Source organism: Oncorhynchus tshawytscha, linkage group LG16 (assembly GCF_018296145.1).
Source record: "Oncorhynchus tshawytscha isolate Ot180627B linkage group LG16, Otsh_v2.0, whole genome shotgun sequence".
Classification (NCBI taxonomy): Eukaryota; Metazoa; Chordata; class Actinopteri; order Salmoniformes; family Salmonidae; genus Oncorhynchus; species Oncorhynchus tshawytscha.
In genome coordinates this window covers 83,108,338-83,134,695 of record NC_056444.1, presented here as the reverse complement: position 1 = coordinate 83,134,695, position 26,358 = coordinate 83,108,338, and the positions used below count along the sequence as shown (strand labels likewise).

The 26,358-nt window shown below is 44.2% G+C and overlaps 1 protein-coding gene across 2 annotated transcripts; it reads left to right on the top strand.

Moving 5' to 3' along the window:
- Positions 1–23,140, top strand: trim101 (tripartite motif containing 101). Of its 2 annotated transcripts, XM_024376432.2 has the most exons (11): positions 1–276; positions 572–763; positions 5,447–5,580; positions 5,865–6,042; positions 6,455–6,550; positions 7,394–7,627; positions 14,657–14,679; positions 14,953–15,077; positions 15,249–15,742; positions 18,128–18,263; positions 21,803–23,140. In XM_024376432.2, the coding sequence occupies exons 2-10, from the start codon at positions 590–592 to the stop codon at positions 18,212–18,214; spliced, it is 1,545 nt and encodes a 514-aa protein (XP_024232200.1). In that variant the 5' UTR covers positions 1–276; positions 572–589; the 3' UTR covers positions 18,215–18,263; positions 21,803–23,140. The 2 variants fall into 2 exon arrangements, with proteins under 2 accessions (XP_024232200.1, XP_024232199.1); XM_024376431.2 differs by having other exon boundaries at positions 1–763.
- The last annotated feature ends 3,218 nt before the right edge of the window (positions 23,141–26,358 follow it).

Genomic DNA, 26,358 nt, shown 5'->3' with positions numbered 1-26,358 from the left:
AAACACACTCACCCTTCCATCGCTACTGCCCCGAGATCTATCTATCCCAGAGGAGTGGACGGTTCAGGAATAAACACACACACACAGTCCTCGCCGTGGATGGTTGGCAGACCAACTAACATGTACCTAGAGAGAAGGCCTGGACAGAGGAAGAGGGGGGAATGTTATGACTGAGAAAGCAGAGGAAGAGTGACAAAGTAGAAAGAAGACGGAGAGAAGCTCTTGACAGAGTTTCAAGAGGCGCTGTCGAAGAATCACATCCGGACATACTCCACGGTCAGTGTGTTGGCGACGTGATGACGATGATCCGATAGAGGAAGAACAGAGACAGAGAGGGACTGGTCAGAGACCTGACTGTCTGGTCTGAGTTATATACTTTCTGAGAGGGACTGGTCAGAGACCTGACTGTCTGGTCTGAGTTATATACTTTATGAGGGGGACTGGTCAGAGACCTAACTGTCAGGCCTGAGCTATATACTTTCTGAGGGGTACTGGTCAGAGACCTGACTGTCTCCCCTGAGTCAGTGAGTCAGTCAGTCCGATATTTGTCTTCTTGTGTTTTGGATCTCAGTCAGACAGGCCGTCCACCATGTCTGTCCCCCTGGAGCAGGGCTCCTACCCAGGGGACAGGGAGCAGGCAGGTCTGGGGACCCTACAGAGACAGCTCATCTGTCCTATCTGTCTGGAAGTATTCACCAAACCAGTGGTCATCCTGCCATGCCTACACAACCTCTGCAGGAAGTGTGCCAACGACCTCTACCAGGTAAGAGCTAAAAAACCGGCCATATTCATTAGAACACACCTTAGCAAAACATTTTGCAACAGGAAAGGGAAAATAAGCATGTATTGTGAAGCGTGTGTCTCAGTGTGTCTAAAACGGTGTCCTTTCACTGTGAGCTCAGATCTGAAAGCAGTCAAAATAGATCCTGTAGTTGAGAGAAGAGTCAGTCTATGTATAACTGTGTTAACATGATTACTGTAGTTGACATCCGCATATCTCTGAGCGCTGGTGAGAGAGATAACCAAGGAGATTGGATGAGATACTCAACTCCAGCTTCAATTCATTATGAGATACTCAACTCCAGCTTCAATTCACTATGAGATACTCAACTCCAACTTCAATTCACTATGAGATACTCAACTCCAGCTTCAATTCACTATGATATACTCAACTCCAGCTTCAATTCACTATGAGATACTCAACTCCAGCTTCAATTCACTATGAGATACTCAACTCCAGCTTCAATTCACTATGAGATACTCAACTCCAGCTTCAATTCACTATGAGATACTCAACTCCAGCTTCAATTCACTATGAGATACTCAACTCTAGCTTCAATTCACTATGAGATACTCAACTCCACTCTTCAGCCTCCATCACACCCTTCAGCCTCCATCACACCCTTCAGCCTCCACCACACCCTTCAGCCTCCATCACACCCTTCAGCCTCTATCACACCCTTCAGCCTCCATCACACCCTTCAGCCTCCATCACACCCTTCAGCCTCCATCACACCCTTCAGCCTCCACCACACCCTTCAGCCTCCATCACACCCTTCAGCCTCCACCACACCCTTCAGCCTCCATCACACCCTTCAGCCTCCATCACACCCTTCAGCCTCCATCACACCCTTCAGTCTACCTCAGACCCTTCAGTCTACCTCAGACCCTTCATTCTACCTCAGACCCTTCTGTCTACCTCAGACTCTTCAGTCTACCTCAGACCCTTCGGTCTGCCTCAGACCCTCTTATCCACACAGATACACAAAGTATGCCTATCAGGATTTCCAAACAGGGGTTAGAGAGAGATGTTTAACCTCTGACACTCTCACACTTTGCTGCAGCACAGATCCGTAACAGGTGTGTGGATTATGAACTGCTAATTTGAGCCATGGTGAAGACATCGGAGACTATCTTCATAATGGAGGCCAAAGCCTACTTCTACTGCTGTTGTTTAGTTAGTTAGGCCCATGTTAGGCCTAGACTCCAGGCCATAGAGATGGACAAAAGAGGAATTCTTAGTGAAGGTGAAGCCTCGTATCAGGTCATGAACGTTATCTGCGACTATCACTGTCTCTATGGTTGTGCTTTTATTGTGAAGTTTGTTTGGCAGGACGAACCCTCCAATAGGATACAGCTTTCAACTGTCAAAACCTCTCAACCAAGCCCCACTAGCGACACAAACAACCCTGGTTCCAGACAGCTACTCAACCAAGCCCCACTAGCGACACAAACAACACTGGTTCCAGACAGCTACTCAACCAAGCCCCACTAGCGACACAAACAACACTGGTTCCAGACAGCTACTCAACCAAGCCCCACTAGCGACACAAACAACACTGGTTCCAGACAGCTACTCAACCAAGCCCCACTAGCGACACAAACAACACTGGTTCCAGACAGCTACTCAACCAAGCCCCACTAGCGACACAAACAACCCTGGTTCCAGACAGCTACTCAACCAAGCCCCACTAGCGACACAAACAACACTGGTTCCAGACAGCTACTCAACCAAGCCCCACTAGCGACACAAACAACACTGGTTCCAGACAGCTACTCAACCAAGCCCCACTAGCGACACAAACAACACTGGTTCCAGACAGCTACTCAACCAAGCCCCACTAGCGACACAAACAACACTGGTTCCAGACAGCTACTCAACCAAGCCCCACTAGCGACACAAACAACACTGGTTCCAGACAGCTACTCAACCAAGCCCCACGAGCGACACAAACAACACTGGTTCCAGACAGCTACTCAACCAAGCCCCACTAGCGACACAAACAACACTGGTTCCAGACAGCTACTCAACCAAGCCCCACTAGCGACACAAACAACCCTGGTTCCAGACAGCTACTCAACCAAGCCCCACGAGCGACACAAACAACACTGGTTCCAGACAGCTACTCAACCAAGCCCCACTAGCGACACAAACAACACTGGTTCCAGACAGCTACTCAACCAAGCCCCACTAGCGACACAAACAGCACCCTGGTTCCAGACAGCTACTCCCTGGTTCCAGACAGCTACTCAACCACGCCCCACTAGCGACACAAACAACACTGGTTCCAGACAGCTACTCCCTGGTTCCAGACAGCTACTCAACCAAGCCCCACTAGCGACACAAACAACCCTGGTTCCAGACAGCTACTCCCTGGTTCCAGACAGCTACTCCCTGGTTCCAGACAGCTACTCCCTGGTTCCAGACAGCTACTCCCTGGTTCCAGACAGCTACTCCCTGGTTCCAGACAGCTACTCCCTGGTTACAGACAGTTACTACCTGGTTCCAGACAGAAAGTTGACGAATTTGTCTATAAAAAGTGGTCAGATGAAGCAGATGCTAAACTACAGGACTATTTTGCTATCACACATCATCAAACATGTTCCGGGATTCTTCAGATGGCGTTGAGGAGTACACCACATCAGTCACTGGCTTTATCTATAAGTGCATTGAGGATGTCGTCCCCACAGTGACTGTACGTACATACCCCAACCAGAAGCCATGGATTACGGGCAACATTCGCACTGAGCTTAAGGGTAGAGCTGCCAGTTTCAAGGAGCGGGACTCTAACCCAGAAGCTTATGAGAAATCCCACTATGCCCTCCGAACCATCAAACAGCCAAAGCGTCAATACAGGAATAAGACTGAATCACACTACACCGGCTCTGATGCTTGTCGGATGTGGCAGGGCCTGCAAACCATTACAGACTACAAAGGGAAGCACAGCCGAGAGCTGCCCAGTGACACGAGCCTACCAGACGAGCTAAATAACTTCTATGCTCGCTTCGAGGCAAGTAACACTGAAACATGCATGAGAGCATCAGCTGTTCCAGATGACTGTGTGATCACGCTCTCCGCAGCAAATGTGAGTAAGACCTTTAAACAGGTCAACGTTCACAAGGCCGCAGGGCCAGACGAATTACCAGGACGTATTCTCCGAGCATACACTGACCAACTGGCAAGTGTCTTCACTGCCATTTTCAACCTCTCCCTGTCCGAGTCTGTAATACCAACATGTTTAATGCAGACCAGCATAGTCCCTGTGCCCAAGAACCTGCCTAAATCACTACCGACCTGTAGCACTCACGTCTGTAGCCATGAAATGCTTTGAAAGGCTGGTCATGACTCACATCAACATCATTGTCCCAGAAACCCTAGACCCACTCCAATTTACATACTGCACCAACAGATCCACAGATGATGCAATCTCTATTGCACTCCACACTGCCCTTTCCCACCTGGACAAAAGAAACACCTATGTGAGAATGCTATTCATTGACTACAGCTCAGCGTTCAACACCATAGTGCCCTCAAAGCTCATCACTAAGCTAAGGATCCTGGGACTAAACACCTCCCTCTGCAACTGGATCCTGGACTTCCTGACGGGCCACCCCGAGGTGGTAAGGGTAGGCAACAACACATCCGCCAAGCTGATCCTCAACATGGGGGCACCACAGGGGTGTGTGCTCAGTCCCCTGATATACTCCCTGTTCACTCATGACTGCACGGCCAGGCATGACTCCAACACCATCATTAAGTTTGCTGATGACACAACCTAGGCCTGATCACCGACATAGATGAGACGGCCTATAGGGAGGAGGACCGAGACCTGACCGTGTGGTGCAAGGACAACAACCTCTCCCTCAACGTGATCAAGACAAAGGAGATGGCATCTGCTCGGCCTCCGACTGCAAGGCACTACAGAGGGTAGTGCATAAGGCCCAGTACATCAATGGGGCCAAGCGTCCTCCCACCCAGGACCTCTATACCAGGCGATGTCAGAGGAAGGCACTAAAAATGTTCAAAGACACCAGCCACCCTTGACATAGACTGTTCTCTCTGCTACCGGACGGCAAGTGGTACCGGAGTGCCAAGTCTAGGTCCAAGAGGCTTCTAAACAGCTTCTACCCCCAAGCCATAAGACTCCCGAACAGGTAATCAAATGGCTACCCAGACTATTTGCATTGCCCCCCTCCCCCTACGCTACTGCAACTCTCTATTATCTTTGCATAGTTACTTTAATAACTACCTACATGTACATAATTACCTCAGCACCGGTGCCTGCTCACATTGACACATTGACTCTGTAACGGTACCCCCTGTATATAGCTCCACTATTGTTATTTACTGCTGCTCTTTAATTATTTGTTATTTTTCTCTTATTTTTTTAAGGATTTTCTTAAAACTGCATTGTTGGTTAAGGGCTTGTAAGTAAGCATTACACCTGTTGTATTCGGCGCATGTGACAAATCAAATTGGATTTGATTTAATGTCTTCTACATTCAGTGTATATATAATGTTCTATATTTAAACTGAGACTCAGCAATATGACATTGCCACGAGCAACAGGAGGAAGTCGGCCCGGTACAGCTGTTTACTTCCTGCATCGCTGTGTGTGTTTATAGACGGCGTGCTGAGTAAGGTGTGTTGCCCGCTCTGTTCCAGGTGGGGTCTGGAGGGAGGTTCCGCTGTCCGTCCTGCAGTCAGGAAGTTGTGTTGGACCGTCACGGTGTCTACGGGCTGCAGCGCAACCTGCTGGTAGAGAATATTATTGACGTCTACAAACAGGAGTCCACCAGGTGAGGACAGAGGTCTTTAATGTAAAGATGTTTGGTAAGAGAGAGGATGGGATTAGACAGGGGTGGCCAGGTCAATCCTCCTCTTGGTGGACTATATTCGTGATGTCTACAAACAGGAGTCCACCAGGTGAGGGAGTGGAATGTGGGTCGCTCTCCTGAAGGTTTTAAAATAAGGATGCCGAAGGCATATCAACAAATTACATCTAGAAGGCATTTTAGTTTTTACTTTGGCTTCCTAATCCTGACTGACATTCCTCCTCATCTCCTTCCCACAATCCTCCTAGCTCTAGATCCCAGTCGTCAAAGCCTGCGAGCCAGCCCACCTGTGAGGAGCACGACGGTGAGAAGGTCAACATCTACTGCATCACCTGCCAGGTGCCTACCTGTTCCCTCTGCAAGGTGTTCGGTGCCCACAACGCCTGCCAGGTGGCACCGCTAACACAGGTCTACCAGCAGCAGAAGGTGAGTGAGTGTGGCCACAGGCATGGGTCGCACATTGATGACATCACAGACGGCAACTTTCACCTGGGTAGTGTTTATTAGGGCACACTGTAGCAAAGAAAAACAATCTTATTGGACAAGTTCTGTGGGATGATACCTGGGTGTAGAGATGTGCCTTGGCAATCATTGGTTAATTTGTGCTGTAACATATTTGGGCGCTCACCCCGGATCACATTAGACGAGGAAAGAAAGTAGTCTGACTCACCAGGCAGTGACAGGTTTCGCTTCTGTGAAATGTTTTACACTTTAGATGTATGATGATATCACAAAGATGTGTAGAACATGAAAATAAAATGATCCTGACTCACCAGTAACACGTGGCCCACAGTAGCTACGGTAATTCCTCTGTGAAACCTCTGCTTTCTCTCAACAGGCTGAGCTGAGTGAGGTGGTTAGCTCCTTGGTGGCATCGAACGACCAGGTCCAAGCCTTCATCAATGAGTTGGAAGTGACCTGCAAGAATGTTGAGGTTAGCGTTGTTCGTGTTCTATCTTTTCTGGTGTGTCGTCAGGGACTTTTTTTGCACCTATAAAGTTTGAAGTGCTGCTTGGTGTTGTTCAGTTACAAGATCAAGATTCAAATCAACGAGCCAAAGTTTTGTTGTCTACTCAGTCTCTAACTAATACAATATTTTTCTTTATTTTATTATTTTATTTAACCTTTTATTTAACTGGACAAGTCAGTTAAAAACTAATTCTTATTTAAAATGACGGCCTTACCGGGCCAAACCCAAACCCAGACGACGCTGGGCCAATTGTGCGCTGCCCTATGGGACTCCCAATCACGGCCGGTTGTGATACAGCCTGGAATCGAACCAGAGTCTGTGGTGACGCCTCTAGCACTGAGATGCAGTGCCTTAGACCGGTGTGCCACTCGGGAGCCCAATATATATATATTTTTTAAACCTTTATTTAACTAGGCAAGTCAGTTAAGAACAAATTCTTATTTTCAATGACGGCCTAGGAACAGTGGGTTAACTGCCTTGTTCAGGGGCAGAATGACAGATTTGTACCTTGTCAGCTCGGGGATTCGAACTTGCTAGTCCAACTAGTCCAACGCTCGGCTACCCTGCCGCCCCAATCTATAAGTTATACTTTTCCAGTTGTTCAGTTATAAAGAATGTTGACGTTAGTGCCTTTTGTGTCTGTTCTACTTTGGTGTATTGTCGTGTACACCCATAAAGTGCTGCTTGGTTTTGATCAGTAACACTCCGCTAACAAAACTTGTCCTCGCGACATCCCGGAACATCCCAAAATGATCCCCTAAAGTTGTCAGGACTGAAAAGTTTGAGCGCATGTCTGTGTTTCTACAGGAGAACAGTAAGACCCAGAAGCAGACGGTGTGTGAGAAGTTTAACCGCATGCTCGCCATCCTGGAGGAGCGACAGAGGATCATGAAGCAGCGAGTCACTTACGAGCAGGAGGAGAAGACGGGTCACGCTCAATCGCTGGTGCGATCCTACAGAGAGAGCGTAGAGACCAGCACCAAACTGGTAGAGACTGCTATGACCACCATGCAGGAACCTGAGATGGCTGCCTTCATGAAGGTACGATACCGTACAATACAATACAGTACAATACCATACAATACAATACAGTATGATACCATACAATACAGTACAGTACAATACCATACAATACAATACAGTATGATACCATACAATACAATACAGTACAATACAATACAGGACGATACCATACAATACAGTACAATACAGTACAGTATGATACCGTACAATACAATACAGTACGATACCATACAATACAATACAGTACAATACAATACAGTACAGTATGATACCGTACAATACAATACAGTACGATACCATACAATACAATACAGTACGATACCATACAATACAATACAGTATGATAACATACCATACAATACAGTACGATACCATACGATACCATACAATACCATAAAATACAATACAGTACGATGCCATACAATACAATACAATACAATACAATACGATACCATACAATACAATACAATACAGTACGATACAATACAATACAATACAGTACGATACCATACAATACAATACGATACCATACAATACAATATAGTACGATACCATACAATACAATACAATACAGTACGATACAATACAATACAATACGATACCATACAATACAATATAGTACGATACAATACAATACAATATAGTACGATACCATACAATACAATACAGTATGATACAATACCATACAATACAGTACGATACCATACAATACAGTATGATACAGTACGATACCATACAATACAATACAGTACGATACCATACAATACAATATAGTACGATGCCATACAATACAATACAATACAGTACGATACCATACAATACAATATAGTACGATACCATACAGTACAATACAGTATGATACAATACCATACAATACAGTACGATACCATACATTACAATACAGTATGATACAATACCATACAATACAGTACGATACCATACAATACAGTACAATACAGTACGATACCATACAATACAATATAGTACGATACCATACAGTACAATACAGTATGATACAATACCATACAATACAGTACGATACCATACATTACAATACAGTATGATACAATACCATACAATACAGTACGATACCATACAATACAATACAGTACGATACCATACAATACAGTATGATACCATACAATACAGTACGATACCATACAATACAATACAATACAGTACGATACCATACAATACAGTACGATACCATACGATACCATACAATACCATACAATACAATACGATACCGTACAATACAATACAATACAATTCAGTACGATACCATACAATACAATATCATACAATATAGTACGATACCATACGATACCATACAGTACAATATAGTACGATACAATACAATACAGTACGATAACATACGATACCATACAATACAATACAGTACAATACCATACAATACAATACAGTACGGTGCCATACAATACAATACAGTACGATGCCATACGATACCATACAATATAGTACGATACCATACAATACAATACAGTACGATAACATACGATACCATACAATACAATACAGTACGATACCATACAATACAATACAGTACGATAACATACGATACCATACAATACAATACAGTACGATACCATACAATACAATACAGTACGGTGCCATACAATACAATACAGTACGATGCCATACGATACCATACAATATAGTACGATACCATACAATACAATACAGTACGATAACATACGATACCATACAATACAATACAGTACGATACCATACAATACAATACAGTACGATAACATACGATACAATACAATACAATACAGTACGATACAATACAATACAATATAGTACGATACAATACAATACAATACAATACAGTACGATACCATACGATGCCATACAATACAATACAGTACGATACCATACGATACCATACAATACAATACAGTACGATACCATACGATACCATACAATACAATACAGTACGATACAATACAATACAGTACTATGCCATACGATACCATACAGTACGATGCCATACGATACCATACAGTACAATGCCATACAATACAGTACAGTATGATACCGTACAATACAATACAGTACGATACCATACAATACAATACAGTATGATACAATACCATACAATACAGTACAATACCATACAATACAATACAGTACGATACCATACAATACAATACAGTACGATAACATACGATACAATACAATACAATACAGTACGATACAATACAATACAATATAGTACGATACAATACAATACAATACAATACAGTACGATACCATACGATGCCATACAATACAATACAGTACGATACCATACGATACCATACAATACAATACAGTACGATACCATACGATACCATACAATACAATACAGTACGATACAATACAATACAGTACTATGCCATACGATACCATACAGTACAATGCCATACAATACAGTACAGTATGATACCGTACAATACAATACAGTACGATACCATACAATACAATACAGTATGATACAATACCATACAATACAGTACAATACCATACAATACAATACAGTACGATACCATACGATACCACACAATACAATACAATTCAGTACGATACCATACAATACAGTAGGATACCATACAATACAATACCATACAATACAGTAGGATAACATACAATACAATACAATACCATATAATACAGTACGATGCCCTACAATACAATACGATACCGTACAATACAATACAATTCAGTACGATACCATACAATACAGTAGGATACCATACAATACAATACCATACAATACAGTAGGATACCATACAATACAGTACAATACCATATAATATAGTACGATACCATACAATACAATATAGTACGATACCATACAATACAATACAGTACAATACCATACAATACAATACAGTACGATGCCATACAATACAGTACGATGCCATACAATACAATACAGTACGATACCATACGATACCATACAATACAATACAGTACGATGCCATACAATACAATATAGTACGATACCATACGATACCATACAATACAATATAGTACGATACCATACGATACCATACAATACAATACAGTACGATACAATACAATACAGTACTATGCCATACGATACCATACAATACAATATAGTACGATAACATACGATACCATACAATACAATACAGTACAATACCATACAATACAATACAGTACGATGCCATACAATACAGTACGATACCATACAATACAATATAGTACGATACCATACGATACAATACAATACAGTACGATACAATACAATACAGTACTATGCCATGCGATACCATACAGTACGATGCCATACGATACAATACAGTACAATGCCATACAATACAGTACAGTATGATACCGTACAATACAACACAGTACGATACCATACAATACAGTACGATACCGTACAGTACGATACCATACAATACAGTACGATACCATACGATACAGTACGATACCAAACAGTACAGTACGATACGGGACGACACAACGCAGTACGATGCAACATGATAGTTTCAAGTTTTATTAGTCATATGTACAGGATACACATGGTATACATCGTCCAATGAAATGCTTCCTTGTAGGTTCCTTAAAGAACAATGCAACAATGTGGAGGCTATATACAGGGTGTTACGGTACAGAGTCAATGTGGAGGCTATATACAGGGTATTACGGTACAGAGTCAATGTGGAGGCTATATACAGGGTATTACGGTACAGAGTCAATGTGGAGGCTATATACAGGGTATTACGGTACAGAGTCAATGTGGAGGCTATATACAGGGTGTTACGGTACAGAGTCAATGTGGAGGCTATATACAGGGTATTACGGTACAGAGTCCATGTGGAGGCTATATACAGGGTGTTACGGTACAGAGTCAATGTGGAGGCTATATACAGGGTATTACGGTACAGAGTCAATGTGGAGGCTATATACAGGGTATTACGGTACAGAGTCAATGTGGAGGCTATATACAGGGTATTACGGTACAGAGTCAATGTGGAGGCTATATACAGGGTATTACGGTACAGAGTCCATGTGGAGGCTATATACAGGGTATTACGGTACAGAGTCAATGTGGAGGCTATATACAGGGTATTACGGTACAGAGTCAATGTGGAGGCTATATACAGGGTGTTACGGTACAGAGTCAATGTGGAGGCTATATACAGGGTGTTACGGTACAGAGTCAATGTGGAGGCTATATACAGGGTATTACGGTACAGAGTCGATGTGGAGGCTATATACAGGGTATTACGGTACAGAGTCAATGTGGAGGCTATATTCAGGGTATTACGGTACAGAGTCCATGTGGAGGCTATATACAGGGTATTACGGTACAGAGTCAATGTGGAGGCTATATACAGGGTATTACGGTACAGAGTCAATGTGGAGGCTATATACAGGGTATTACGGTACAGAGTCAATGTGGAGGCTATATACAGGGTATTACGGTACAGAGTCAATGTGGAGGCTATATACAGGGTATTACGGTACAGAGTCCATGTGCAGGCTATATACAGGGTATTACGGTACAGAGTCAATGTGGAGGCTATATACAGGGTATTACGGTACAGAGTCAATGTGGAGGCTATATACAGGGTATTACGGTACAGAGTCAATGTGAAGGCTATATACAGGGTATTACGGTACAGAGTCAATGTGGAGGCTATATACAGGGTGTTACGGTACAGAGTCAATGTGGAGACTATATACAGGGAGTACTGGTACCGAGTCAATGTGGAGGCTATATACAGGGTGTTACAGTACAGAGTCAATGTGGAGGCTATATACAGGGGGTACCGGTACAGAGTCAATGTGGAGGCTATATACAGGGGGTACCGGTACAGAGTCAATGTGGAGGCTATATACAGGGGGTACCGGTACAGAGTCAATGTGGAGGCTATATACAGGGGGTACCGGTACAGAGTCAATGTGGAGACTATATACAGGGGGTACCAGTACAGAGTCAATGTGGAGGCTATATACAGGGAGTACTGGTACCGAGTCAATGTGAAGGCTATATACAGGGAGTACTGGTACCGAGTCAATGTGGAGGCTATATACAGGGGGTACTGGTACCGAGTCAATGTGCGGGGGTACAGGTTAGTCGAGGTAATTTGTACAGGGGTAGGGGTAAAGTGTCAGGGGAGTGAGTGGTGAGTGAGTGAGTGAGTGAAGTGTGGTGAGTGAGTGAGTGAGTGCGTGCTAAGATGTGGAGAATCAGAACAGGTGGTCAGTCCAGTTCAAGTGTTCAGCAGTCTGATGGCTTGTAGATAGAACCTGTCTCTGAGCCTGTTGGTATCAGACCTCATGCCCGACGGTAAGGGAGTGAACAGCTCCGTAGCTGGCGTGTGTGGGGGGCCTTGATGATGCTGCTGGCCTTCGTCAGGCACCGCTTCGAATAGATGTCCCGGGTGGGTGGGGTCCCAGTGATGTACTGGGCCAACTGGTGGACCTTTCGGTCGTGGACAGAGCAATTGCTGTACCAGGCCGTGATGCAACCAGTCAGGATGCTCTCGGTCGTATTTGGAGAGGACCTGGGCCGGCATGCCATATTTCTTCAGCCGCCGTAGGAAGTAGAGACGCTGTTGCGCCCTCTTGACCAGAGTGGTGGAGGTGTTGGTCCATGTTAAGTCCTCGGTGATGTGGACGCTGAGGAACTGACTCTCTCTACTGCAGTCCTGTTGATGAGGATGGTGGTGTTGGTCCATGTTAAGTCCTCGGTGATGTGGACACTGAGGAACTGACTCTCTCTGCTGCAGTCCTGTTGATGTGGATGGTGAGGAACTGACTCTCTCTACTGCAGTCCTGTTGATGAGGATCGCGGCATGTTCCTTCCTCTACTTCCTGAAGTCAACAATCAACTCCTTTCTTTTGCTGACATTGAGGGAGAGGTTGTTGTCCTGGCACCAGAATGCCAGTTCAATTACCACCTCCCTATAGGCTGACTCGTCGTTGTTGGTTACCAGGCCTATAACCGTGGTGTTGTGCAAAGCCACGCAGTCATGGTTGAACGGGGAGTACAGCTGAGGACACCACGGTGTTAAGAGTCAGTGTAAAGGAAGTGTTGTTCCCAATCCTCACAGCCTGTAGTCAATGAACAGCATTTTCACATAGGTGTTCCTCTTGTCCAGATGTGTTACGTCCGTGTGAGTAGCGATGGAAATAACATCTTCCGTGGTTCTGTTGGAGTGGGTCCAGCGTGCCTGGCATGTGGGCCATGACCAGCCTGAGCACCAAGGGTGCGATTTAGTCATTTGGGCATGTCACCTTAGTTTTTCTTGGGTACTGGGACGATGGTGGTCTCCTTGAAGTAGGTAGGGACTAGAGCCTGAGACAGGGACAGGTTAAAGATGTCCGAGAAGACGCCCGCCAGTTGGTCAGCACACACCCTGAGGACGCGACCAGGGATTCCATCAGTGCTGGTGGTTTTGTGAGTCTACACTCTTTTTTTTTTTAGTTTTCCTCACGCCAGCCTTGGAGAATGAAAGCACCTGGTCGTCCAGAGCAGTGAGATTCTTCCTGGATGGCTCGGTATTGTCTACCTCGAAGCGAGCATAGAGTGTTTTTTGCTCGTCTGGGACGGAGGCTTCAGTGGGAACCACACCACTGGAATTGCCTATGTATTCTGTGATAGTCTGTAGTCCTTGCCACATCCGAGTCGAAAATCAATTCAAGTTTGAGTCTCTATTGTCTTTTTGAGTCCCTAATGGATTTACGGACCTCATACCTGCTTGCCCTGTACGCGTGGTGTGTCACCGAGTCATCGGGGTTCATTCTGCTGACAGTGAATGCTCTCAGCATGGTACGGATATCTCCGTTCGTCCAGGGTTTTTGGTTGGGGTACGTCCAGATTGTTATTGTGGGTACATGAAGACTGTGACTGAAGATGTATATTCACTCAATATTGATGGATGCAATACAATACAATACAATACTAAAAGACTTTGAAAACATATTTCATACTGGAATTGTTGTTATCTATCTTTTACGTTAATTTCTTTTAATAATTTTGTCTTTTTCCCTTTTTCTCAGATTGCAAAAGACTTGATTGTAAAGTGAGTGAGTCTTATTTTTAATCTGGTACTGATAATAAGTAACCCATGATAAATAACTAATAAGACGTAACTAATAATTAGTAACTAATAAGAAGTACGATTTGTTAGAAGTTTGGAACGGTTTGGGACATTCTACTGATCAATACTTTGTAGTCTTTCTATTTTGTTTCCGTCTCATTCAAACTCTCTGTCTGTCCCACATTCTGTCTATCCTCTCTCTATCCTTCTCTCTGTGTTTGTGCTACCTCATTTATATCCCCATCTCCTTGCCAGGGTGAATGTGGCGTCCAGTACCTGCATCGTGGAGACCCTGGAGCCTGGTTATGAGAACATGGACCACTACAGAGTCAACTTCAACGCAGAGAAGAGGGCTCTGTACAAGTTGGACTTCATCAAAGGTACCATGGCTGCGTCTGAACTATCATTATTTTCCCTATATAAAGCACCACTATCTTTTAGCCAGAGCCCCATTGGCCATCAGTGTGTTCTACTGATGTTCTGTGTGGATATTCCACATCAGCAGTAGAGAAGACACACCTAACCTGTTTTATTGTATCTGTTCATTGTAGAGGAGGAGGAGGGAGAGGAGGTTCCTGAGGAGGCAGAACCAGAACCAGAATGTGAACCAGTTCTGGACTTAGAACCAGAGGCCGTTCTGGAACAAGCAACAGTTCATGAACCAATGGCACTGCCAGTACTGGTGCAAGAACGAGAGCCAGAATCAGTACCACAGCCAGTGCTAGAGGAAGACCTACAGACAGAACCAGAGCAGGTGCCAGTGACAAAGCGACAGCTAGTTCGAGAACATGGGACAGTTCTAGAACCAGTAGCATTTCCAGAACATGTGACAGTTCTAGAGCCGCTGGAAGTTCTAGAACCAGAGTCAGCATCCAGTCAGGTCCTGGATGCAGAGCCTGTGTTGGAGCTGAAGACAGTGGGAGAGTGTTGGGGACTGAAGGACCCAGCAGAGCTGACAGAGGGGGTCAGGGATCAAACAGAGGGATATGATGCAAACCTGCAGAAAGAGGAGTTCTGTGACCAAGGGGGCTTAAATACACAACAGGTATAGTACGCTATACATGACATGTATTTCCTCGCCAATTGGAGAGAAAATAAATTTAATTGCTACATGTTATGTTACATACATGAATTAATTTCAGACATGTTATGTTACATACATGAATTAATTTCAGACATGTTATGAGAATATGAATAATAATACAGAAAAGTGAGAACAAAGGACTTAATTGTATTGTTGCCCTAAACATTTCTCTCTTTGAGAGACAACAGAGTAAAGAGTCAGTGTCCAGACAGACAACAGAGTAAAGAGTCAGTGTCCAGACAGACAACAGAGTAAAGAGTCAGTGTCCAGACAGACAACAGAGTAAAGAGTCAGTGTCCAGACAGACAACAGAGTAAAGAGTCAGTGTCCAGACAGACAACAGAGTAAAGAGTCAGTGTCCAGACAGACAACAGAGTAAAGAGTCAGTGTCCAGACAGACAACAGAGTAAAGAGTCAGTGTCCAGACAGACAACAGAGTAAAGAGTCAGTGTGTCCCCACAGACAACAGAGTAAAGAGTCAGTGTGTCCCCACAGACAACAGAGTAAAGAGTCAGTGTCCTGACAGACAACAGAGTAAAGAGTCAGTGTCCAGACAGACAACAGAGTAAAGAGTCAGTGTCCCCACAGACAACAGAGTAAAGAGTCAGTGTCCAGACAGACAACAGAGTAAAGAGTCAGTGTCCAGACAGACAACAGAGTAAAGAGTCAATGTCCAGACAGACAAGAGAGTAAAGAGTCAGTGTGTCCCCACAGAGAACAGAGTAAAGAGTCAATGTCCAGACAGACAACAGAGTAAAGAGTCAGTGTCCTGACAGACAACAGAGTAAAGAGTCAGTGTGTCCCCACAGACAACAGAGTAAAGAGTCAATGTCCAGACAGACAACAGAGTAAAGAGTCAGTGTGTCCCCACAGACAACAGAGTAAAGAGTCCATGTCCAGACAGACAACAGAGTAAAGAGTCAGTGTCCTGACAGACAACAGAGTAAAGAGTCAGTGTCCAGACAGACAACAGAGTAAAGAGTCAGTGTCCTGACAGACAACAGAGTAAAGAGTCAGTGTGTCCCCACAGAGAACAGAGTAAAGAGTCAATGTCCAGACAGACAACAGAGTAAAGAGTCAGTGTCCAGACAGACAACAGAGTAAAGAGTCAGTGTGTCCCCACAGACAACAGAGTAAAGAGTCAATGTCCAGACAGACAACAGAGTAAAGAGTCAGTGTCCAGATAGAGAACAGAGTAAAGAGTCAATGTCCAGATAGACAACAGAGTAAAGAGTCAATGTCCAGATAGACAACAGAGTAAAGAGTCACAGTGTCCAGACAGACAACAGAGTACAGAGTCAGTGTGTCCCCACAGACAACAGAGTAAAGAGTCACGGTGTCCAGACAGACAACAGAGTAAAGAGTCCATGTCCAGACAGACAACAGAGTAAAGAGTCAGTGTCCAGATAGACAACAGAGTAAAGAGTCAGTGTCCTGACAGACAACAGAGTAAAGAGTCACGGTGTCCAAACAGACAACAGAGTAAAGAGTCAGTGTCCAGATAGACAACAGAGTAAAGAGTTAGTGTCCAGACAGACAACAGAGTAAAGAGTCACGGTGTCCAGACAGACAACAGAGTAAAGAGTCACGGTGTCCAGACAGACAACAGAGTAAAGAGTCGGTGTCCTGACAGACAACAGAGTAAAGAGTCAGTGTCCAGATAGACAACAGAGTAAAGAGTCAATGTCCAGACAGACAACAGAGTAAAGAGTCAGTGTCCAGTCTCTACTCCAACCCCTGCCTCAGCCACAGCTTCTACTCCAGCCACTGCTTCTACTCCAGTCCTCCAGTCAACATGGCCGTCACTGCCTCCACTCTGTCACCTGTATTACTTATGGAGGGTTTCTGATAGCTTTGACCCTGTGTTGTGAATGGCCCCCTGTGTTGTGAATGGCCCCCTGTGTTGGGAATGGCCCCCTGTGTTGGGAATGGCCCCCCCTGTGTTGGGAATGGCCCCCTGTGTTGGGAATGGCCCCCTGTGTTGTGAATGGCCCCCTGTGTTGTGAATGGCCCCCGTGTTGTGAATGGCCCCTGTGTTGTGAATGGCCCCCTGTGTTGGGAATGGCCCCCTGTGTTGGGAATGGCCCCCTGTGTTGTGAATGGCCCCCTGTGTTGTGAATGGCCCCCTGTGTTGTGAATGGCCCCTGTGTTGTGAATGGCCCCCCGTGTTGTGAATGGCCCCTGTGTTGTGAATGGCCCCCTGTAGTGAATGGCCCCTGTGTTGTGAATGGTCCTTCCAACCCCACTGCACTTCTGTCATTGTCAGTCTTTTCCTCAATTTTGTATCATTTTCTACCCTTTTCTTTCATAATTTCCATCTCTCCATCCATCTCTCTCTCCCTATAGGCTGTCACACTCTTCTTCTTCATCCTGGCCCTGGTGATCATGCTCCAGACTGTGTGGGCCCACATCAAGAGCCTTTCTTTTATATAGCAGAGAACAGCAGCAGGATTCACACTACAACCCGGTTGATAACACTAAGGTACTGGTCTGGTGTAGCACGGAGGGGCGACTCGGCAGGGTATTCAGTTTAGGAGGTGCTTACCTGGGATCAGTTTTGGTATTTTGGATAATAATGAATAAGATGATCTGATTATCATGAGCACTCCTATTCTAGGACACTGTATGAATAACTACCGTCACCTCATGTCCCTGGGATGTTCAGGGATGTTGGCGATGGGTATTTCTTCTGGGAAAGAAAGAAATACAATTGGTCCAGGAGTTTTATCTGCTAATATTGACTGTTTAGCATGAAACTGAGAAACGATTGACAGGCAATCCTTGACAATTAAAGGCTTGGAATCATCGTTTTGTGGTCAACAAACTGATGTTTTTAGTGGCTGTTTGACTTGCAATCTGAACTAGATGTTTCTACCTGTAGATGACGATCTTTTTTTTTCTGTTTGTCTTTCTAAGATGATAATTATTTTTGCTGCAGCAAGGCTTTTAGTATAGGTTGCGACTACTTGCAAATGTCGATCCGATGTATTTTGATGACGTCGTCAGATTTGTTTTGTTTTCTGTTGTCTTGGTTACCATCTGACTGAGGAAACAAAAAGCAGCAACAAAAGCAAAACAGCGGGTCTTTCAGCGAGAGAGAAGTTTCATGATACTCCACTTGGTTATCCATCTCTGTTACCTCCCTCTCCTCTTCTAGGGTCTAACCCCTTCGGTCGGGACCACAGGAACGGGAGAGGTGGGATGGGAGCAGAGCGTTGACGCACATTTTAGCCCCCCAACAGCACTACTAATGCTGCCATCTTGTGGCTATAAAGGGGCATGACAGGCAGTCATTCTGGTGGGTGGCTGCTGGCGCTGGTAGGAATGTAAGACTAAGACAGGATGTAATGGAGGATCATATTTGTGTAATGTTGTTTTGTGAGAAGAATCACCCTAAAAACCTAATCGCACAAAATAAAATAAAACATTATATAATGGTGCATTCTGGTCTAGTATGTCTTTACAGTTGAGTTGCTGCCACTATCTCGTAACTATGGTTCCCATATGGTCCAAGTCCCTAAACCCTCTTCTGTTATCTATGGTTCCCATATGGTCCAAGTCCCCAACCCTCTTCTGTTATCTATGGTTCCCTTATGGTCCAAGTTATATAATGGTGCATTCTGGTCTAGTATGTCTTTACAGTTGAGTTGCTGCCACTATCTCGTAACTATGGTTCCCATATGGTCCAAGTCCCCAACCCTCTTCTGTTATCTATGGTTCCCTTATGGTCCAAGTTATATAATGGTGCATTCTGGTCTAGTATGTCTTTACAGTTGAGTTGCTGCCACTATCTCGTAACTATGGTTCCCATATGGTCCAAGTCCCTAACCCTCTTCTGTTATCTCAGCCCAACTGGAAGCTTGTGGTCAGGACTTGTGACGCTGTCTTGTGCTCTCACAAAAAAAAATTTTGCAATCACTTATGCTCGTCTATTGAATCATGACGCTCATTGCTGCATGAAATTGGTTTGACGTCATGATTAACTTTCTTTGTTATCGACACATTTATTTATTTTATGTAACCTTCATTTAACGAGGCCAAGTCTGTTAAGAACAACTTCTCATTTACAATGACGGCCCTACCAAAAGACAAAAGGCCTCCTGCGGCGACGGAGGCCTGGGATTTAAATAAATAAATAAATACAATCTAAATATTAGGACAAAACACACAACACTACATAAAGAGAGACCTAAGACAACAACATAGCAAGGCAGCCACACATGACAAGACAGCATGGTGACAACACAGCATGGTAGCAGCACAACATGACAACAACATGGTAGCAACACAACATGGTAGCAACACAGCGTGACAACAACATGGTAGCAACACAACATGGTAGCAACACAGCATGGTAGCAACACAACATGGTAGCAACACAACATGGTAGCAGCACAACATGACAACAACATGGGAGCAACACAACATGGTAGCAACACAACATGACAACTACATGGTAGCAACACAACATGGTAGCAGCACAAAACATGGTACAAACATTATTGTGCACAGACAACAGCACAAAGGGCAAGAAAGTAGAGACAACAATACATCACACAAAGCAGCCACAACTGTCAGTAAGAGTGTCCATGATTGAGTCTTTGAATGAAGAGATGGAGATAAAACTGTCCCTTTTTGAGTGTTTGTTGCAGCTCGTTTCAGTCGCTAGTTGCAGCGAACTGAAAAGTATAGCGACCAAGAGATGTGTGTGCTTTAGGGACCTTTAACAGATTGTGATTGACAGAACAGGTGTTGTATGTGGAGGATGAGGGCTGCAGTAGATATCTCAGATAGGGGGGAGTGAGGCCTAAGAGGGTTTTATAAATAAGCATTAACCAGTGGGTCTTGCGACGGGTATACAGAGATGACCAGTTTACAGAGGAGTATAGAGTGCAGTGATGTGTCCTATAAGGAGCATTGGTGGCAAATCTGATGGCCAAATGGTAAAGAACATCTAGCCGCTCGAGAGCACCCTTACCTGCCGATCTATAAATTACATCTCCATAATCTAGCATGGGTAGGATGGTCATCTGAATCAGGGTTAGTTTGGCAGCTGGGGTGAAAGAGGGGCGATTACGATAGAGGAAACCAAGTCTAGATTTAACTTTAGCCTGCTGCTTTGATATGTGCTGAGAGAAGGACAGTGTACCATATAGCCATACTCCCAAGTACTTGTATGAGGTGACTACATCAAGCTCTAAACCCCCAGGAGGTAGTAATAACACCTGTGGGGAGAGGGGCATTCTTCTTACCAAACCACATGACCTTTGTTTTGGAGGTGTTCACAACAAGGTTAAGGGTAGAGAAAGCTTGTTGGACACTAAGAAAGCTTTGTTGTAGAGCATTTAACACAAAATCCGGGGTGGGACCAGCTGAGTAATAGACTGTATCATCTGCATATAAATGGATGAGAGAGAGAGCCTCCTACTGCCTGAGCTATGTTGTTGATGTAAATTGAGAAGAGAGTGGGGCCTAGTATCGAGCCTTGGGGTACTCCCTTGGTGACAGGCAGCAGCTGAGACAACAGATTTTCTGACTTTGTACACTGCACTCTTTGAGAGAGGTAGTTAGCAAACCAGACCAAAGACCCCTCAGAGACACTAATACTCCTTAGACAGCCCACAAGAATGGAATGGTCTACCGTATCGAAAGCTTCGGCCAAGTCAATAAAAATAGCAGCACAATATTGCTTAGAATCAAGGGCAATGGTGACATCATTGAGGACCTTTTAAGGTTGCAGTGACACATCCTTAACCTGAGCAGAAACCAGATTGCATACCAGAGAGAATAATGTAGACATCAAAGAAAGCCAGTCAGTTGATTATTGACAAGTTTTTCCAACAAAACGTGAATGATTCCAGGTAAGCATCTCTCTGTGTCTCCATATAATGCATTCTTGGTGTGCTCTCTTGAATAGCCTACGTGACCTTCTCAGTAGCTTATTGGCCTAAACAGATGAGGCTTCCTTATCTGTAGTACCTTGCATTTGAAGGCATCTGTCCATCTCCTTTCTCTGTCCAGATTGAGCCTTGGCCAGAGAACCCCACACCACAGGCAGGTGGTCCCTCCTCCCACTCCTCCCCCTCCTCGCCTTCCTCCAATGAGACCCCTCGTCTCAGCTTCTCTTCCTCCTGGCTCAACACTCTCTCTAAGAAGAAGAAATGAAGAAGAGGTTGTTTGTACCACCGAGGGCCTGTCTGAATCATCATGGCTACTGAGGGCCTGTCTGAACCATCATGGCTACAGAGGGCCTGTCTGAACCATCATGGCTGCCGAGGGCCTGTCTGAACCATCATGGCTGCCGAGGGCTTGTCTGAACCATCATGGCTACAGAGGGTCTCTCTGAACCATCATGGCTGCCGAGGGCTTGTCTGAACCATCATGGCTACTGAGGGTCTGTCTGAACCATCATGGCTGCCGAGGGTCTGTCTGAACCATCATGGCTACAGAGGGCCTGTCTGAACCATCATGGTTACAGAGGGCCTGTTTGAACCATCATGGCTGCCGAGGGTCTGTCTGAACCATCATGGCTGCCGAGGGCCTGTCTGATCCATCATGGCTGCCCGGGGTCTGTCTGAACCATCATGGCTACTGAGGGTCTGTCTGAACCATCATGGTTACAGAGGGCCTGTTTGAACCATCATGGCTGCCGAGGGCCTGTCTGATCCATCATGGCTGCCGAGGGTCTGTCTGAACCATCATGGCTACTGAGGGTCTGTCTGAACCATCATGGCTACTGAGGGTCTGTCTGAACCATCATGGCTGCCAAGGGCCTGTTTGATCCATCATGGCTGCCGAGGGCCTGTCTGAACCATCATGGTTACAGAGGGCCTGTCTGATCCATCATGGCTGCCGAGGGTCTGTTTGAACCATCATGGCTACTGAGGGGACAGGACAGACAGAGACAAGGCCAAGATTGTTGAAATGTCAATGATGTCAAATTCTTCTAATTAAATTATTTTTAACGTCAAGAGCCGAGAGCTGAACGTGTTTTCCCAGGCACACAGAGAAAATCATACTCAATATTCACCGACCATTTTGCAGGTCTTAAATCTGGTACGTACTGTAAGTTATTGTGGTCATGTTGTATGTGTTGGGGTAGATACGATTAAATATCTCTTCATTGATTGTTATTATCATGTGATGCATGAAGGGTCTATCCAGTGTGTGTGTTGTCTGTTGGGAAATTGTCTTTAGCATATCTAGTTTTGTTGTTCTGGCGTTGCATCGATGCATGATAAGTTGTCATTTTCACTCTACTTGTTAATCCCTGTATACAGAAATGATTCACATGACTTTTTCCACATTTTGTTGTGCTACAGCTTGAATTTTAAATATATTAAATTGTGATTTGTTTGGGGGGGGGGTCACTGTCCTACACACTATACCACAATGTCAAAGTGGAATTGTGTTTCTAGACATTTTTACAAATTAATTAAAAATGAAAAGTTGAAATGTCTTAAGTGGATAAGTATACAACCCCTTGTGTTATGGCCTAAATTCAACAGTACAAGTTCAGGAGAACAGGTTCCCTTAACAAGTCACATAATAAGTTGCATGGACTCACTCTGTGTGCAACAATAGTGTTTAATATGATTTTTGAATGACTATCTCGTCTCTGTACCCCCACACATACAATTAACTATATCTAAGGCCCCTCAGTCGAACAGTGAATTTCAAACACAGATTCAACCACAAAGACCAGGGAGGTTTTCCAATGCCTCACAAAGCAGAACACCTATTGGTAGATGGGTAAAAAATAAAATAAAAAGCGGACATTGAATATTCCTTTGAGTACGGTGAAGTTATTAATTATACTTTAGATGGTGTATCAATACACCCAGCCACTACAAAGATACTCAGTTGCCAGAGAGGAAGGAAACCACTCAGGGATTTCACCATGAGGCCAATGGTGACAATAAACAGTTAGAGTGTAATGGCTGTGATAGGAGAAAACTGAGAATGGATCAACAACATTGTAGTTACTCCACAATACTAACCAAATTAACAGAGTGAAAAGAAGGATGTCTCGAACAGTCAAAATATTCCAAAACATACATCCTGTTTGAAACTAGGCACTAAAGTAATACTGTAAAAATTGTGGCAAAGCAATTAACTTTTTGCCCTGAATACCACGCGTTATGAGTACCACTCTCCATATTGTCAAGCATATTGGTTGCTGCATTATGTTATGGGTATGCTTGTAATTTTTAAGGACTGGCCTCTGATTACAATGAAGATCAAGACGTGCCGCTCTGTTCTGGGCCAGCTGCAGCTTAACTAGGTCTTTCCTTGCAGCACTGGACCACACGACTGGACAATAATCAAGATGAGATAAAACTAGAGCCTGCAGGACTTGCTTTTTGGAGTGTGGTGTTAGAAAAAGCAGAGCATCTCTTTATTACAGATATACCTCTCCCCATCTTTACAACCATTGAATCTATATCTTTTGACCATGACAGCTTACAATCTAAGGTAACGCCAAGTCATTTTAATCTCAACTTGTTCAACAGCCACACCATTCACTACCAGATTCTGCTGAAGTCTAAAACCACCCATTCCGAAACAAACTGCAACTCTTTGTTAAGAGTTTCAGTGACTTCATTAGCTGTGGTTACTGAGGTGTATATGATTGAATCATCAGCATACATGGACACAAATACTTTGTTAAATGCCAGTGGCAGGTCATTGGTAAAAGAGTAGAGGGCCTTGAGAGCTGCAATGCGGTACACCACTCTCTACATGTTTTACATTAGAGAAGCTTCCATTAAAGAAAACCCTCTGTGCTCTATTAGATAGATAGCTCTGACTCCACGATATGGCAGAGGTTAAAAAGCCATAACATATGTTTTTTCAACAACAGGTTATGGTCAACAATATCAAAGGATGCACTGAAATCTAGCAGTACAGCTCCCACAAACTTCTTATCAATTTCTTTCAACCAATCATCAGTCACCAATCACCAATCACCAATCATCAGTGTTAGCGCAATGCATGTTGAGTGCCCTTCTCTATTACCAAGCTGTAAATCTGTTGTTAATTTGTTTACAGAGAAATAGCATTGCATTTGTTTTCCAACAGTTTGCTAAGAGCTTTTACCACTCTTGGGTAGTGGAATTACTTTGGCTTCCCTCCAGGCCTGAGGACAAAAGAACTTGAAGAATTTTGAAAATAATAATGGGAAAATGTTGCAAAATCCAGATGTAGAAAGCTCTTAGAGACTTACCCAGAAAGACTCACAGCTGTAATCACTCTTAGAGACTTACCCAGAAAGACTCACAGCTGTAATCACTCTTAGAGATTTACCCAGAAAGACTCACAGCTGTAATCGCTGCTAAAGTCGCTTCTGCAAAGTATTGACTCAGGGTTGTGAATACTTACAGTGCATTCGGAGAGTATTCACACCCCTTCACTTTTTCCACATTTTGTTATATTACAGCTTTATTCTAAAATGGATTGAATACTTTTTCCCTGCTCAATCTACACACAATACCCCATAATGACATCACAATACCCCATAATGACATCACAATACCCCATAATGACATCACAATACCCCATATGACATCACAATACCCCATAATGACATCACAATACCCCATATGACATCACAATACCCCATAATGACATCACAATACCCCATATGACATCACAATACCCCATAATGACATCACAATACCCCATAATGACATCACAATACCCCATAATGACAAAGTGAAAACAGGTTTTTAGAAATGTTTGCACATTTATTAACAATAAAAATCAGAAATACCTAATTCACATAATTATTCAGACCCTTTGCTATGAGACTCGAAATTGAGGTGTATTCAGGTGCATCCTGTTTCCATTGATCATCCTTGAGATGTTTCTACAACTTGATTGGAGTCCACCTGTGGTAAATTCAATCGATTGGACATGATTTGGAAAGGCACACACCTGGCCATATAAGGTCCCACACAGTTGACAGCACATGTCAGAGCTAAAACCAAGCCATGAGGTCGAAGGAATTGTCCGTAGAGCTCCGAGACAGGATTGTGTCGAGGCACAGATCTGGGGAAGGGTACCAAAAAATGCCTGTATCATTGAAGGTCCCCAAAAACACAGTGGCCTCCATCATTCTTAAATGGAAGAAGTTTGGAACCACCAAGATACTTCCTAGAGCTGGCCACCCGGCCAAACTGAGCAATCGAGGGAGAAGGGCCTTGGTCAGGGAGGTGACCAAGAACCCAATGGTCACTCTGACAGAGCTTTAGAGTTCCTCTGTGGAGCTAGAAGGACAACCATCTCTGCAGCACTCCACCAAGCAGACCTTAATGGTAGAGTGGCCAGACGGAAGCCACTCCTCAGTAAAAGGCACATGACAGCCTGCTTGGAGTTTGCCAAAAGGCACCTAAAAGACTCTCAGACCATGAGAAACAAGATTCTCTGGTTTGATGAAACCAAGATTGAACTCTTTTGCTTGAATGTCAAGCATCACATCTGGAGGAAACTTGACACCATCCCTACGGTGAAGCATGGTGGTGGCAGAATCATGCTGTGGGGATGTTTTTCAGCGGCAGGGAATGGTGAGACTAGTC